The 14,853-nt window shown below is 40.3% G+C and overlaps 1 protein-coding gene across 1 annotated transcript in view; it reads right to left on the reverse strand.

The window, feature by feature from the left end:
- Positions 1-500: 500 nt before the first annotated feature.
- Positions 501-14,853, reverse strand: part of DNAI3 (dynein axonemal intermediate chain 3) — an 87,769-nt gene continuing 73,416 nt past the window's right edge. The window contains exons 22-23 of the mRNA XM_070467818.1: positions 14,058-14,180; positions 501-870 (exon numbers count right to left, since the gene is read on the reverse strand). Of these exons, the coding sequence (XP_070323919.1) occupies positions 727-870; positions 14,058-14,180 (267 nt within the window). The 3' untranslated portion in view covers positions 501-726. The remainder of the gene's footprint in view (positions 871-14,057; positions 14,181-14,853) is intronic.

Here is a 14,853-nt window from a genome sequence, read left to right on the forward strand (position 1 = left end):
CTCCTTCAGTCAATTGTTGATTTATTTTCTACTGTCATATTGGGCTTTCCAGGTGGCGCTAGCAGTAAAGAACCCACCTGCCAAAGCAAGAGATGTAAGAGAAGCAGGTTTGATCCCTGGGTCAGGAAGATCTCCTGGAGAACGGTATGGTAACCCACTCCAGTATTCTTGTCAGACACGAATAAAGTGACTGAACACTACTAGTTACACTAACCTTTTATTTCCTAGATAAGCTTAATGTGACCTTCATACATTACCCTTTTTCAGTGTCTATTTCAGGATTCGATTTACTAATATTTTGTTTAGCTCATGGCCTGATAATCTGTGCAGTGGCCCAGTGGGAGTACTTTGTGGAGATGGGACCAAAAGCAACCTGATAATTAGAAGCAAAGTTTGATTTCCACTTCTGGTCTGGGATCAGGGGTTCTGAATAGATGCTGGCTGAGGACTGAGTGTGGATGTCTTAAGCTCTGTATTACTACAGGAAAATGAAAGCTTCATTATCAACACCTTTTATATTCAGTACAAAGTTTAATACATATTCAGTCCCCAAACTGAAACAGATCTTATTGCTTCATTTAAAAGTTTTAATTGTACTGAGATAAAAACTTAATATGCGAAAGCAAATCTTTTTAATGTTTAGTTTGCTAGTTCACCTTACATAAACAATAATGAGCAAAAAGAAAAGTCCCACAGACCCCCCAAACACCTCTACAGAAAACTTTTCTATATTAATTCCATGTATGACTTTGAATCTTTCACTTTGGTTAGACCTAGATTGCTGAGGATGTTCTTCTCCAGTTCCAAATAACTCTCGTAGTCCATTTTCAACTCAGCCTCCAATTGTTCTTTTGACTTCTGAAATGTTTTCTAGGGGGGAAAAAGCAAGTCATTTGTATAAAACTCTGACAGCTAGAGATACCAAAGGCTAGAGGAGACGATTTCCTTTTAAGATTTTGATGTGGACTTTTAAAGCCCTTATTGAAGTTGTGACAATGTTGCTGGTGTTTTGTGTTTTGGTTTTTTTGGCTGTGGGGCGTGTGAGATCTAGCTCCCCAATTAGAGATAGAACCCCACACCTCCCTCCATTGGAAGGCAAAGTCTTAACCACTGGACCACCAGGGAAGCCCCACAGAAGGGACTTCCGTTATTTCCGAAGGGCTGGACTGGCTGCTTTTCTCCAGAGGGGCTTTGTGGGGGCAGGGGGCAGGAGGGGATCTCTTGCATAGTCAGGGAGAGGGGCTGCTGACCCTGAACATGAGGGGCACACGTCAGCAGTGTGTGCAGACTCAAGGTATCTCCTAGTGGTGGAGCTGATCAAATTTTGTGATGGACTGGATGTGGGCTCTCAGGGGCAGAGGGAATCCAGGCTGGCCTATGAGCTCCTGCCACCGGTAGAGGGAAGAGCATGTTGAGAGGGGAGGGGAAAAACGACAAAGAGCATTTATTCTGCTAATTTACTCAACACCACTTGCTGAATAATCTGAGTCATCTGTTTTGTTCTTTGATCTGTCAATGTTTACATGAGTACTGTTCTGGCTTAGTTAGTATTTTAATTTAATTAGTTAATTAAATTTATTGTAGTATCTGCTAGGGCAGTTATTATGATTTTTAAGATTTTGTTTCTTCTCATCTGTGTCTCCTTTCAGATGAATTTATGATTACTTCATATTGGTATGTCATCCTGTGATTTTTTAAAAAAATAATCTTATTTATTTCTTTTTGGCTGTGCCGGGTCTTCATTGCTACCCAGGTTTTTCTCTACTTGTGGCAAGTGGGTGCTATTTTCTAGTTGCGGTGGCTTCTCTTGTTGCAGAGCACGGGCTCTAGGACATATGGGCTTCAGTAGTTGTGGTGTGCAGGCTCAGTAGTTGTGGCGCTGGGGCCCTAGAGCACAGGCTCAATAGCTGCGGTGCAGGGCTCAGTCGCTCGGTGACACGTGGGATCTCCCCTGACCAGGGGCCGTGCCCGTGTCTCCTGCGCTGGCAGGCGGACGCTTTACCACGGAGCCACCACAGAATCCCCCTGTGTTGGTTCTGCTTCTCCACCTCCTGGCCTCTCCCCACCCTAATGTCTTCCTGTGCCTTCTCATCTCCTGCCACAAAACTCTGTCTATGAGGATTCTGTTGAGGGCGCCACCACCATATTTTATTCTAGTTTCCTGAGAATCATTTGCCAGAGGCATTTTCTTCTTTTCAGTGTTCACCGTGCCTGAAGTTCCCTTCGACTTCCCCTGCTGTATTTGTGCCATACGTTTGCTTTTCACCTCTGTTTATAGCTCTGCTTCCTCAGATTCCTCATGTCTAATCACTGTAACCACATTATACCACTGTGAGTACTAAATGAATTATTAAACATGCCAGGTCCTCAGAATGGTACATGGCACACAGTAAGCACTTACTAGGTGTTAACCGCAATAACCAGTTCACAAAAAGCAGGACTTGATAGGGTGAGAGTAGAAAGAAGTTATTCTCCTAACTTTTGTCCTTTGCCACATTCGTGACAGATTGAGTAGCATTTCCTACCACTTTTAGGTGTTAGGAATAGTGTTATTTTCAGATTATTTGAAGATCCAGCCCAGCCCAGTATTTAAGTGAAGAACTGCAATGCCCGCACTGCAATGCCCCCTGCACACTTCCATTGGTTGCCTCCACAGGTTGCAGCACTTCGTTTAGAAAGTCCTTTGAGGCATCTGATTTGAGCCTAGCCACTTTCAAGTTTCCACCTGACCCCAGGACAACTCACCCCCCTCACTCTGCCATCAGTACAAGTTCTTTGCTCACTGGTCCTCTCTCCACTAGTCTATCAGAGCCAACCTCCTGCTTGCAGACTTTCCAGCCATGAGCCAGGTCTCTGTCCCTGGGTTTCCTGTATTTTCCCTGGACAGTCTGCTCTGGCCCCTAGGCAGTTCCTGGCCCTTGGATTTCTGTGGCTCAGCGAGCCTCCTGCCAGGGGTATGAGGCCAATTGTCCATCCTCACCAGCAACCTGTCTCCAGCAGACCTTCCCTTGAAGGTCTCCTCCCAGAGTCTGGGTGGTATTGCAGGAGTAGGAATGGGGGATACACAGCCCTCCAATGCTTCTCTACAAAAAAAAAAAGTCCTCTCTTCCAACCTCTTTCCCCATAACTCTTGCCTCTCTTGTGCAGCCTGGAGTGTGGGTCATTGCCTAAGGGCTGCAGAATTGTTTTGAATTCTGAATGAATCACATGGAAACTACTGCTTGTTTTCTGCTTTGGGTCTCCAGCTGAAATTCCAGTTAAAAAAATTCCCATTTTGTGTGCTGTTAGAGCTGTAATTACTATTATTTTTCAATAAGTGAGTGGTATCCAGATTCAATGTTTGCCAAGAGACAGGTATATGATTACCCTCATATTTGTGGGTTGAAGTGCATAGCCTAATCTCTGCCAGCTGAGGGGGGCGCTCATGAAGACTGGCCTTGCTGAACGGGTGTGTGATTATCCCCTGCCCTCTGTAATAATACTAATAATGGACACTTTAGCACATCCCATCTGTCAGTTACTGGCTAAGTGCTGTAAATATTTAACTCATTTAATCCCCACGGCAATTGTCTGAGGCTGTTACAGTTTGTTCCCGTTTCTCCTATCATCAGCCATTGCTTATAAGGAGATACTTCTGATGAACATTAGCTGTTTTTCCTTGGTGACTCTATTCACGTTCTAAATGTAACAGACGAGCCCCTTTAAATGCATGCATTTATCCACAGTCTAGTTTCAGAGAAAACTTGAGACATGGATGTTTTACTTTAAGGATGATACTATGTCAGATGGAAATGAAGTTACAAGAAGGAGGTGGAAAAGTTTTGGAAACTCAGTTCCAAGATATGATTATTACAATATTTGAGTGTTTTAAAAGTACTTCACATGCAAATTATTATTATCTCATATGGATAATTAGCTGTCACTATGCTATTTAAGCACTCCTAGGGGCTTCCTTGGTGGCTCAGTGGTAAAGAATCTTCCAGCCAATGCCAGAGACACGGGTTCATCCCTAATCCAGGAAGATCCCAGATGCTGCGGAGCAACTAAACCTGTGTGCCACAATTATGGAGCCTGCGCTCTGGAGCCCAGGAACCTCTACTACTGAAGCCCTGGTGCCCTAGAGCCTATGCTCCACAACAAGAGAAGTCACTGCAATGAGAAGCCCACACACTGCAACTAGAGAGTAACCCCTGCTCTCTGCAATTAGAGAAAAGCCTGAGCAACAATGAAGACCGAGCATAGCCCTCCCCCAGTTTTTAAAATAAATATGTTAATATTAATATTAATTAAAATAAATATGTTAATTTTAATATTTAAAATTAAACAATTAAAATTTAAATATTAAATAAATATTAAAATTGAAAATTTAAATATTTAAAAATAAATATGTTGATTTTAATTTTTAATATTAATTAAAATTTTAAAAAATAAAGTAAAATTATAAAAATTATAAAAATAATCAAAACCTAAATATTAAATAAATATTAAAATTTAAAAATTTAAATATTTAAAAATAAATATGTTAATTTTAATTTTAATATTAATTAAAATTTTTAAAAAATAAATAAAGTAAAATTATAAAAAATAAATAAGTAAACACTCCTAGTAATTGTGGATGATTGCTGGTCTGGGGAAAGGTGGCAGGTAATCTCCCACAGCAGAAGTTCATCCAATGTTTGTGATCGTGTAAAAGAACAGATCAAGACCATTTTTTTTTGTAGTAAACAAGGTGAATTAATTGGCTTTTTTAATACCTCATCACCACTAAATGATGTTTTGAAATGATGCTTCATCTGCTTTTGTTACACTAATTTGTATCTAACAGTATGATAATGTTAATCTATTTGCTAATGCAATACTTGAAAATATTTCCATATGCCTGTGTTTTTAATTGAGACCTAGGGTCTCACATGAGTAATTACATTGGGGGAGGCTATATATTTGGCTATAAGGAAACAGCAGGCAGTGATGAAACCATTGGTGCCAAAAGGGCAAGGAAGGGAATGAGCAAGAGACAAGAAGAAATATGGACTGAGATGACCTCAAGTGAGAAAGAAAGAAGAGCTGAATTCACAGACTATTTAAAGCTCCCAATTCCACTTGTCAAGGGAAGACCAACAAAGTAAAATCACATCAGAGAGATTGAGAAAGAGGAGGGTATGGGCTTCAGAGCTTTAGGTTCCTTTTTGGTAGAGTTTAAGAAGGATATGTCCTATACCAAATTATCCTCAATCACAAATTTCACAGTTCTAGTCTATTACAGTAATATTTATATCTATTCACTCATCTGTCTCTATATATTGTGCTGTGCTGTGCTAAACTGCTTCAGTCCTGTCTGAATCTTTGTGACCCTATGGACCATATCCCACCAGGAGACTGTAACACACCAAGAATACTAGAGTGGCTTGCCATGCCCTCTTTCAGGGGATCTTCCAGATCCAGGGATAGAGCCCATGTCCCTTACCTCTCCTGCACTGGCAGGTGGGTTCTGAGCCCCAATGGCTCAGGGGAAAAGAATCCACCTGCAATTTAGGAGACTTAGGAGACGAAGATTCAACCTCTGGGCTGGGAAGATCCCCTGGAGGAGGAAATGACAACCCACTCCAGTATTCTTGCCTGGAGAATCCCATGGACAGAGAGACCTGGTGGGCTACAGTCCATGGAGTCACTAAGAGTTGGATGGGGCTGAGCAACAACTAGTAGCCACTATGCCCTCTATATACTAGCTCCCACTTAATGACAGTTTATTATTTGTCAGGTTACCTAACTGAAATCCCCACAGTAATCTTAAAAGGTTGTTACTAGTATTCCCATTTTAAAAACAAGAGAACCAAAACTCAGCAAAGATGCAAACCTTGCTCTAGACCTCATAGCTAGTAAGAGGTAGACATGAGATGTGAGTCCACATGTTCTAATTCACATTCCACTCTTTTTTATACTGTTTTAATGCATTATTCACTAAATGTTAAGTTTCTATGAAATGAAAGCATTCAAATTTTGAATCTCTGTATCCATATTGGTATTTAGATACCACCAAATCTAAAGGACTTTGAAATATAGAAAATTTCAGAAACTAAATTGGATAGAATCTCACTAGGTGTCCAATTGGTAGTTTGACTCACACTAAGCTAGGAAATCAGAGAACTGCCTTCTTGACTCCCATGAGAAATAGAGAAGAATTTTAAAAGGTATATTTTTGGGGGGAGGAGCCAAGATGGCAGAGGAATAGGACGGGGAGACCACTTTCTCTCCTACAAATTCATCAAAAGAATAACTGAACGCAGAGCAAACTTCACAAAACAACTTCTAATCGCTAGCTGAGGTCATCAGGCGCCCAGAAAAGCAACCCATTGTCTTCGAAAGGAGGTAGGACAAAATATAAAAGATAAAAAGAGAGACAAAAGAGCTAAGGACGGAGATCCGTCCGGGAAGGGAGTCTCAATAGAGGAAGTTTCCAAACACCAGGAGACCCTCGCACTGGCGGGTCTGGGGGAAGTTTTTGAATCTCAGAGGGCAACCTGACTGGGAGGGGAACAATAAATAAAACCCACAGATTATGTGCCTAAAAGGAACTCCCAGCAGAAAAGTACCCCAGACGCCCGCATCCGCCACCAGCAAGTGGGGGCGGAATGGAGAGGAGCGGGCGGCATTGCTTAGGGTAAGGACCTGGCCTGAGTGCCCTGAGGATAACTGGAGGGAGCTTTTGTGAGTTACCAATTTAAACTGTGGGACAGTAAAAGAGAGAGAGAAAATTAACCGGCCCGAACACACTGCCGGCCGTTTGCAGAACAAAGGGATCGAGCAAGTCCAGAGAAGAGCTCGCAGGGGCCGCCGGAGGTAGGGGGGAGGGGAAAGGGGCAGGCGAGACACAGGGCGCAGGCACCCGACCTGTGCGGGCGGGGACTGGGGCTGGGGACGCGGAGGGCAGAAGGCGCATGCACCCGACTGGCGCGGGCAGAAACTGAGACTGGGATTGCGGAGGGGAGAAGGCGCGCCGCAGCTGGGGAGGGTGCGCCCGTCAAGCTCCTGGCTGCCTGAGCTGCTCTGACGGGGAAGGCACAAAAAGCAGGCGCAGCTTTTTGTTCCGCGCTTTTGTGGAACACCCGAGGGCTGGAATCGCGCGCAGCGCAGGGCACACTCCATATAGAACAGCCGGGAGCCTTAACAGCGTAGACGGGGAAAGCAGCACCAGCCCCTCCCCACAGGGCGACGGAACTAGCAACCTGAATAAGAGACCACCTCTGCCCGCCTGTGTCAGGGCAGAAATTAGGCACTGAAGAGATGGGCAAACAGAAGCCAAATAAACAAAGGGAACCGCTTCAGAAGGGACCGGTCCAACAGATTAAAATCCCTGTAGATAACACCGACTACACCGGAAGGGGCCTGTAGATATCGAGAAATGTAAGCTGGAACTGAGGAGCTATCTGAAACTGAACCGAACCCACACTGACCGCAACAGCTCAAGAGAAATTCCTAGATATATTTTTGCTTTTTTTTTTTAAGTAAAATAAAAGAAAAATTTTTTTTCTTCTTTTTTCTTTTTTCTCTTTTATTTTCTTTTAAAATTCCCTATTACTCCCCCATTACTCCTTAACTTTCATTTTCATAGATTTTTACGATTTTTTTAATTAGGAATAAAATTTTTTTTCTTGTTTTTTTTCTTTTTCTTTTTTTACTTTTTCTCTTCTATTTTCTATTTTTCTTTTATTTCCTTTTAAAGCCCTCTATTACTCCTCTACTACTCCTTAATTTTCATTTTCATTACACTATAACCTTACAAAAAAAAAAAAGAGAAGCCCTATTTTTAAACCGAACTTCATATATATTTCTAAAATTTTTTGGTGTGTTTTTTTTTGTTTTTAATATAGTATTTTTAAGAGTCTAACCTCTACTCTAGATTTTTAATCTTTGTTTTTCAATATATGATATAAATTGTGGACATTTAAGAATCCAATATTCAGTTCCCATTTTTACTCAGGAGTGTGTTGATTATTCTCTCCCAATCTTGACTCTCTGTTTTCTACCTCAGAACACCTCTATTTCCTCCTTTCCCTTTCTCTTCCCAATCCAATTCTATGAATCTTTGTGGGTGTCTGGGCTATGGAGAACACTCTGGGAACAGACTATTGTGTAGATCTGTCTCTCTCCTCTTGAGTCCCCCTTTTTCTCCTCCTGCTCATCTCTATCTCCCTCCTCCCTCTCCTCTTCTTCATGTAACTCTGTGAACCTCTCTGGGTGTCCCTAACGGGGGAGAATCTTTTCACCATTAACCTAGAAGTTTTATTATCAGTGCTGTATAGTTGGAGAAGTCTTGAGACTACTGGAAGAATAAAACTGAAATCCACAGGCAGGAGACTTAAGCCCAAAACCTGAGAACACCAGAAAACTCCTGACTACATGGAACTTTAAGTAATAAGAGACCGTCCAAAAGCCTCCATACCTACACTGAAACCAACCACCACCCAAGAGCCAATAAGTTTTAGAGCAAGACATACCACGCAAATTCTCCAGCAACGCAGGAACATAACCCTGAATGTCAACATACAGGCTGCCCAAGGTCACACCTAACACATAGACCCATCGCAAAACTCATTACTGGGCACTCCATTGCACTCCAGAGAGAAGAAATCAAGTTCCATGCACTAGAACACCAACGCAAGCTTCCCCAACCAGGAAACCTTGACAAGCCAATCGTCCAACCCCACCTACTGGGTAAAACCTCCACAATAAAAAGGAACCACAGACCTCCAGAATACAGAAAGCCCACTCCAGATACAGCAATCTAAACAAGATGAAAAGGCAGAGAAATACCCAACAGGTAAAGGAACATGAAAAATGCCCACCAAGTGAAACAAAAGAGGAGGAGATAGGAAATCTACCTGAAAAAGAATTTAGAATAATGATAATAAAAATGATCCAAAATCTTGAAAACAAAATGGAGTTACAGATAAATAGCCTGGAGACAAAGATTGAAAAGATGCAAGAAATGTTTAATAAAGACCTAGAAGAAATAAAAAAGAGTCAATTAAAAATGAATAATGCAATAAATGAGATCAAAAACACTCTGGAGGGAACCAACAGTACAATAATGGAGACAGAAGATAGGATAGGTGAGGTAGAAGATAAAATGGTGGAAATAAATGAAGCAGAGAGGAAAAAAGAAAAAAGACTCAAAAGAAATGAGAACAACCTCAGGGACCTCTAGGACAATGTGAAACACCCCAACATTCGAATCATAGGAGTCCCAGAAGAAGAAGACAAAAAGAAAGGCAAAAAGAAGTTACTCGAGGAGATAACAGCTGAAAACTTCCCTAAAATGGGAAAGGAAATAGCCACCCAAGTCCAAGAAACCCAGAGAGTCCCAAACAGGATAAACTCAAGGTGAAACACCTCAAGACACATATTAATCAAATTAAAAAAGATCAAACACAAAGAACAAATATTAAAAGCAGCAAGGGAGAAACAATAAATAACACACAAAGGGATTCCCATAAGGATAACTGCTGATCTATCAATAGAAACCCTCCAGGCCAGAAGGGAATGGCAGGACATACTTAAAGCAATGAAAGAGAATAACCTACAACCTAGATTACTGTACCCAGCAAGGATCTCATTCAGATATGAAGGAGAATTCAAAAGCTTTACAGACAAGCAAAAGCTGAGAGAATTCAGCACCACCAAACCAGCTCTTCAACAAATGCTAAAGGATCTTCTATAGACAGGAAATGCAGAAAGGTTGTATAAACGTGAACACAAAACAACAAAGTAAATGGCAATGGGACCACACCTATCAATAATTACCTTAAATGTAAATGGGTTGAATGCCCCAACCAAAAGATAAGGATTGGCTGAATGGATACAAAAACAAGACCCCTATATATGCTGTCTACAAGAGACCCACCTCAAAACAAGAGATACATGCAGACTAAAAGTGAAGGGCTGGAAAAAAATATTTCATGCAAACGGAGACCAAAAGAAAGCAGGAGTCACAATACTCATATCAGATAAAATAGACTTTCAAATAAAGGCTGTGAAAAGAGACAAAGAAGGATACTACATAATGATCAAAGGATCAATCCAAGAAGAAGATATAACAATTATAAATATATACGCACCCAACATAGGAGCACCGCAATATGTACGGCAAACGCTAACGAGTATGAAAGAGGAATTTAATAGTTCCACAATAATAGTGGGAGACTTTAATACCCCACTCACCACTATGGATAGATCAACTAAACAGAAAATTAACAAGGAAACACAAACCTTAAATGACACAATGGTCCAGCTAGACCTAATTGATATCTATAGGACATTTCACCCCAAAACAATCAACTTCACCTTTTTCTCAAGTGCACACGGAACCTTCTCCAGAATAGATCACATCCTGGGCCATAAATCTGGTCTTGGAAAATTCAAAAAAATTGAAATCATTCCGGTCATCTTTTCTGACCACAGTGCAGTAAGATTAGATCTCAATTACAGGAAAAAACTTGTTAAAAATTCAAACATATGGAGGCTAAATAACACGCTTATGAATAACCAACTAATCATAGAAGAAATCAAAAAAGAAATCAAAATATGCATAGAAATGAATGAAAATGAAAACACAACAACCCAAAACCTATGGGACACTGTAAAAGCAGTGCTAAGGGGAAGGTTCATAGCATTACAGGCTTACATCAAGAAACAAGAAAAAAGCCAAATAAATAACCTAACTCTACATCTAAAGCAATTAGAGAAAGAAGAAATGAAGAACCCCAGGGTTAGTAGAAGGAAAGAAATCTTAAAAAATTAGGGCAGAAATAAATGCAAAAGAAACTAAAGAGACCATAGCAAAAATCAACAAAGCTAAAAGCTGGTTTTTTGAAAAAATAAACAAAATTGACAAACCATTAGCAAGACTCATTAAGAAACAAAGGGAGAAGAACCAAATTAACAAAATTAGAAATGAAAATGGGGAGATCACAACAGACAACACTGAAATACAAAGGATCATAAGAGACTACTACCAGCAGCTCTATGCCAATAAAATGGACAACTTGGATGAAATGGACAAGTTCTTAGAGAAGTATAACTTTCCAAAACTGAACCAGGAAGAAATAGAAGATCTTAACAGAGCCATCACAAGCAAGGAAATCGAAACTGTAATCAGAAATCTTCCAGCAAACAAAAGCCCAGAACCAGATGGCTTCACAGCTGAATTCTACCAAAAATTTAGAGAAGAGCTAACACCTATCTTACTCAAACTCTTCCAGAAAATTGCAGAAGAAGGTAAACTTCCAAACTCATTCTATGAGGCCACCATCACCCTAATTCCAAAACCAGACAAAGATGCCACAAAAAAAGAAAACTACAGGCCAATATCACTGATGAACATAGCTGCAAAAATCCTTAACAAAATTCTAGCAAACAGAATCCAACAACATATTAAAAAAATCATACACCATGACCAAGTGGGCTTTATCCCAGGAATGCAAGGATTCTTTAATATCCACAAATCAATCAATGTGATACACCACATTAACAAATTGAAAGATAAAAACCATATGATTATCTCAAAAGATGCAGAGAAAGCCTTTGACAAAATTCAACATTCATTTATGATTAAAACTCTCTAGAAAGCAGGAATAGAAGGAACATGCCTCAACATAATAAAAGCTATATATGACAAACCCACAGCAAGCATCACCCTCAATGGTGAAAAATTGAAAGCATTTCCCCTGAAATCAGGAACAAGACAAGGGTGCCCACTCTCACCACTACTATTCAACATAGTGTTGGAAGTTTTGGCCACAGCAATCAGAGCAGAAAAAGAAGTAAAAGGAATCCAGATAGGAAAAGAAGAAGTGAAACTCTCGCTGTTTGCAGATGACATGATCCTCTACATAGAAAACCCTAAAGACTCTACCAGAAAATTACTAGAGCTAATCAATGAATATAGTAAAGTTGCAGGATATAAAATTAACACACAGAAATCCCTTGCATTCCTATACACTAACAATGAGAAAACAGAAAGAGAAATTAAGGAAACAATACCATTCACCATGGCAACAAAAAGAATAAAATACTTAGGAGTATATCTACCTAAAGAAATGAAAGACCTATACATAGAAAACTATAAAACACTGATGAAAGAAATCAAAGAGGACACAAACAGATGGAGAAATATACCGTGTTCATGGATTGGAAGAATCAATATTGTCAAAATGGCTATTCTACCCAAAGCAATCTATAGATTCAATGCAATCCCTATCAAGCTACCAATGGTATTTTTCACAGAACTAGAACAAATAATTTCACAATTTGTATGGAAATACAAAAAACCTTGAATAGCCAAAGTAGTCTTGAGAAAGAAGAATGGAACTGGAGGAATCAACCTGCCTGACTTCAGACTCTACTACAAAGCCACAGTCATCAAGACAGTATGGTATTGGCACAAAGACAGAAATAGAGATCAATGGAACAGAATAGAAAGCCCAGAGATAAATCCACGAACCTGTGGACACCTTATCTTCGACAAAGGAGGCAAGGATATACAATGGAAAAAAGACAACCTCTTTAACAAGTGGTGCTGGGAAAACTGGTCAACCACTTGTAAAAGAATGAAACTAGAACACTTTCTAACACCATACACACAAATAAACTCAAAATGGATTAAAGATCTAAATGTAAGACCAGAAACTATAAAACTCCTAGAGGAGAACATAGGAAAAACACTCTCTGACAGAAATCACAGCAGGATCCTCTGTGACCCACCTCCCAGAATATTGGAAATAAAAGCAAAAATAAACAAATGGGACCTAATGAAACTTAAAAGCTTTTGCACAACAAAGGAAACTATAAGTAAGGTGAAAAGACAGCCCTCAGATTGGGAGAAAATAATAACAAATGAAGCAACAGACGAAGGATTAATCTCAAAAATATACAAGCAACTCCTCCAGCTCAACTCCAGAAAAATAAATGACCCAATCAAAAAATGGGCCAAAGAACTAAACAGACATTTCTCCGAAGAAGGCATACAGATGGCTAACAAACAGATGAAAAGATGCTCAACATCACTCATTATCAGAGAAATGCAAATCAAAACCACAATGATGTACCATTACATGCCAGTCCAGATGGCTGCCATCCAAAAGTCTACAAGCAATAAATGCTGGAGAGGGTGTGGAGAAAAGGGAACCCTCTTACACTGTTGGTAGGAATGCAAACTAGTACAGCCACTATGGAGAACAGTGTGGAGATTTCTTAAAAAACTGGAAATAGAACTGCCATATGACCCAGCAATACCACTTCTGGGCATACACACTGAGAAAACCAGATCTGAAAGAGACATGTGCACCCCAATGTTCATTGCAGCACTGTTTATAATAGCCAGGACATGGAAGCAACCTAGATGCTTCAGCAGACGAATGGATGAGGAAGCTGTGGTACATATACACCATGGAATATTACTCAGCCATTAAAAAGAATTCATTTGAATCAGTTCTAATGAGATGGATGAAACTGGAGCCCATTATACAGAGTGAAGTAAGCCAGAAAGATAAAGAACATTACAGCATACTAACACATATATATGGAATTTAGAAAGATGGTAATGACAGCCCTATATGTAAAACAGAAAAAGAGACGCAGATGTATAGAACAGACTTTTGGACTCTGTGGGAGAAGGCGAGGGTGGGATGTTTCGAAAGAACAGCATGTATATTATCTATAGTGAAACAGATCACCAGCCCAGGTGGGATGCATGAGACAAGTGCTCAGGCCTGGTGCACTGGGAAGACCCAGAGGAATCAGGTGGAGAGGGAGGTGGGAGGGGGGACCGGGATGGGGAATACATGTAACTCCATGACTGATTCATGTCAATGTATGACAAAACCCACTGAAATGTTGTGAAGTAATTAGCCTCCAACTAATAAGAAAAAAATAAAAAAATAAAAATAATAAAAAAAAAATAAAAGGTATATTTTTTCTTTTGAATCTGTGGAATAAGCCAAACAAATATAATACTACTAGTTTTGGAGGAAAGCAATTTTGGTTTCTGAAATTTAACTTACAACTTTTTTCTTCTCCAGTTCCAGCTCCATTTCTCTCCTTTCCTGTTCACGAATATTTTTGCGCTGTTCTACATATTCCAAATGTTTGACTTCTCTTTCAAAGTAGTGGCTTATACTTGATACCTGTTAGAAATACAGGCCCATGAGAGGGGGGCTCACACAGAAGGCCCCATGTTCTTGACATGGCTCAGAAAGAATGTCTGCTGCTTGTAAGTTATTAGCTAGATTGCCTGCTTTGGGATAAGGCCCAAAGCCCATTACCAGAAGAGCTAACTTGTGGGCTACTGGGCTAAGGTTTAGGGACCTGCGAATTGGGGGATGGCAGAAAAGGAGTGGGACTGGAAGGAGAGAGCTGCAAAAAATTGTGAGTTTGTAAGAGAAATATCCTCTTTTCCCTCCTTTCTCTCCTCCTCACTTTTAAGACTGAGGGAAGTTTTGCATCATCAGTCAAACTTGGAAAACCCAGATGAGGATGTCAGTGGAAACCTGAAGGGGCTGGAAGCAGAGTTGAGTTCCTGGTCCCCTGGAGAGCTTAGCATGTGTGGGCAGAAGAACAGAAGCAGGAAGGCATCAGAGACCTTGGGCAAGGTGACCAAAGAAGGGAGAGTTTTTTGCCTGCAAGTAACTAGGTTGATGTTGTTGGAACTTGCAACAGATTGCAATCATATATTTAATGTTTACTGTATCCATATTTATGTACTATTTATTGATCTTCTTTTTATAACATAACTATTAACACTGCTTAAAACAAAACCCCTGGGTGGGATGCATGGGGGGGCAGAACACTGCCACTTCA

This window comes from Odocoileus virginianus, chromosome 5 (assembly GCF_023699985.2).
Source record: "Odocoileus virginianus isolate 20LAN1187 ecotype Illinois chromosome 5, Ovbor_1.2, whole genome shotgun sequence".
NCBI classification, from domain to species: domain Eukaryota; kingdom Metazoa; phylum Chordata; class Mammalia; order Artiodactyla; family Cervidae; genus Odocoileus; species Odocoileus virginianus.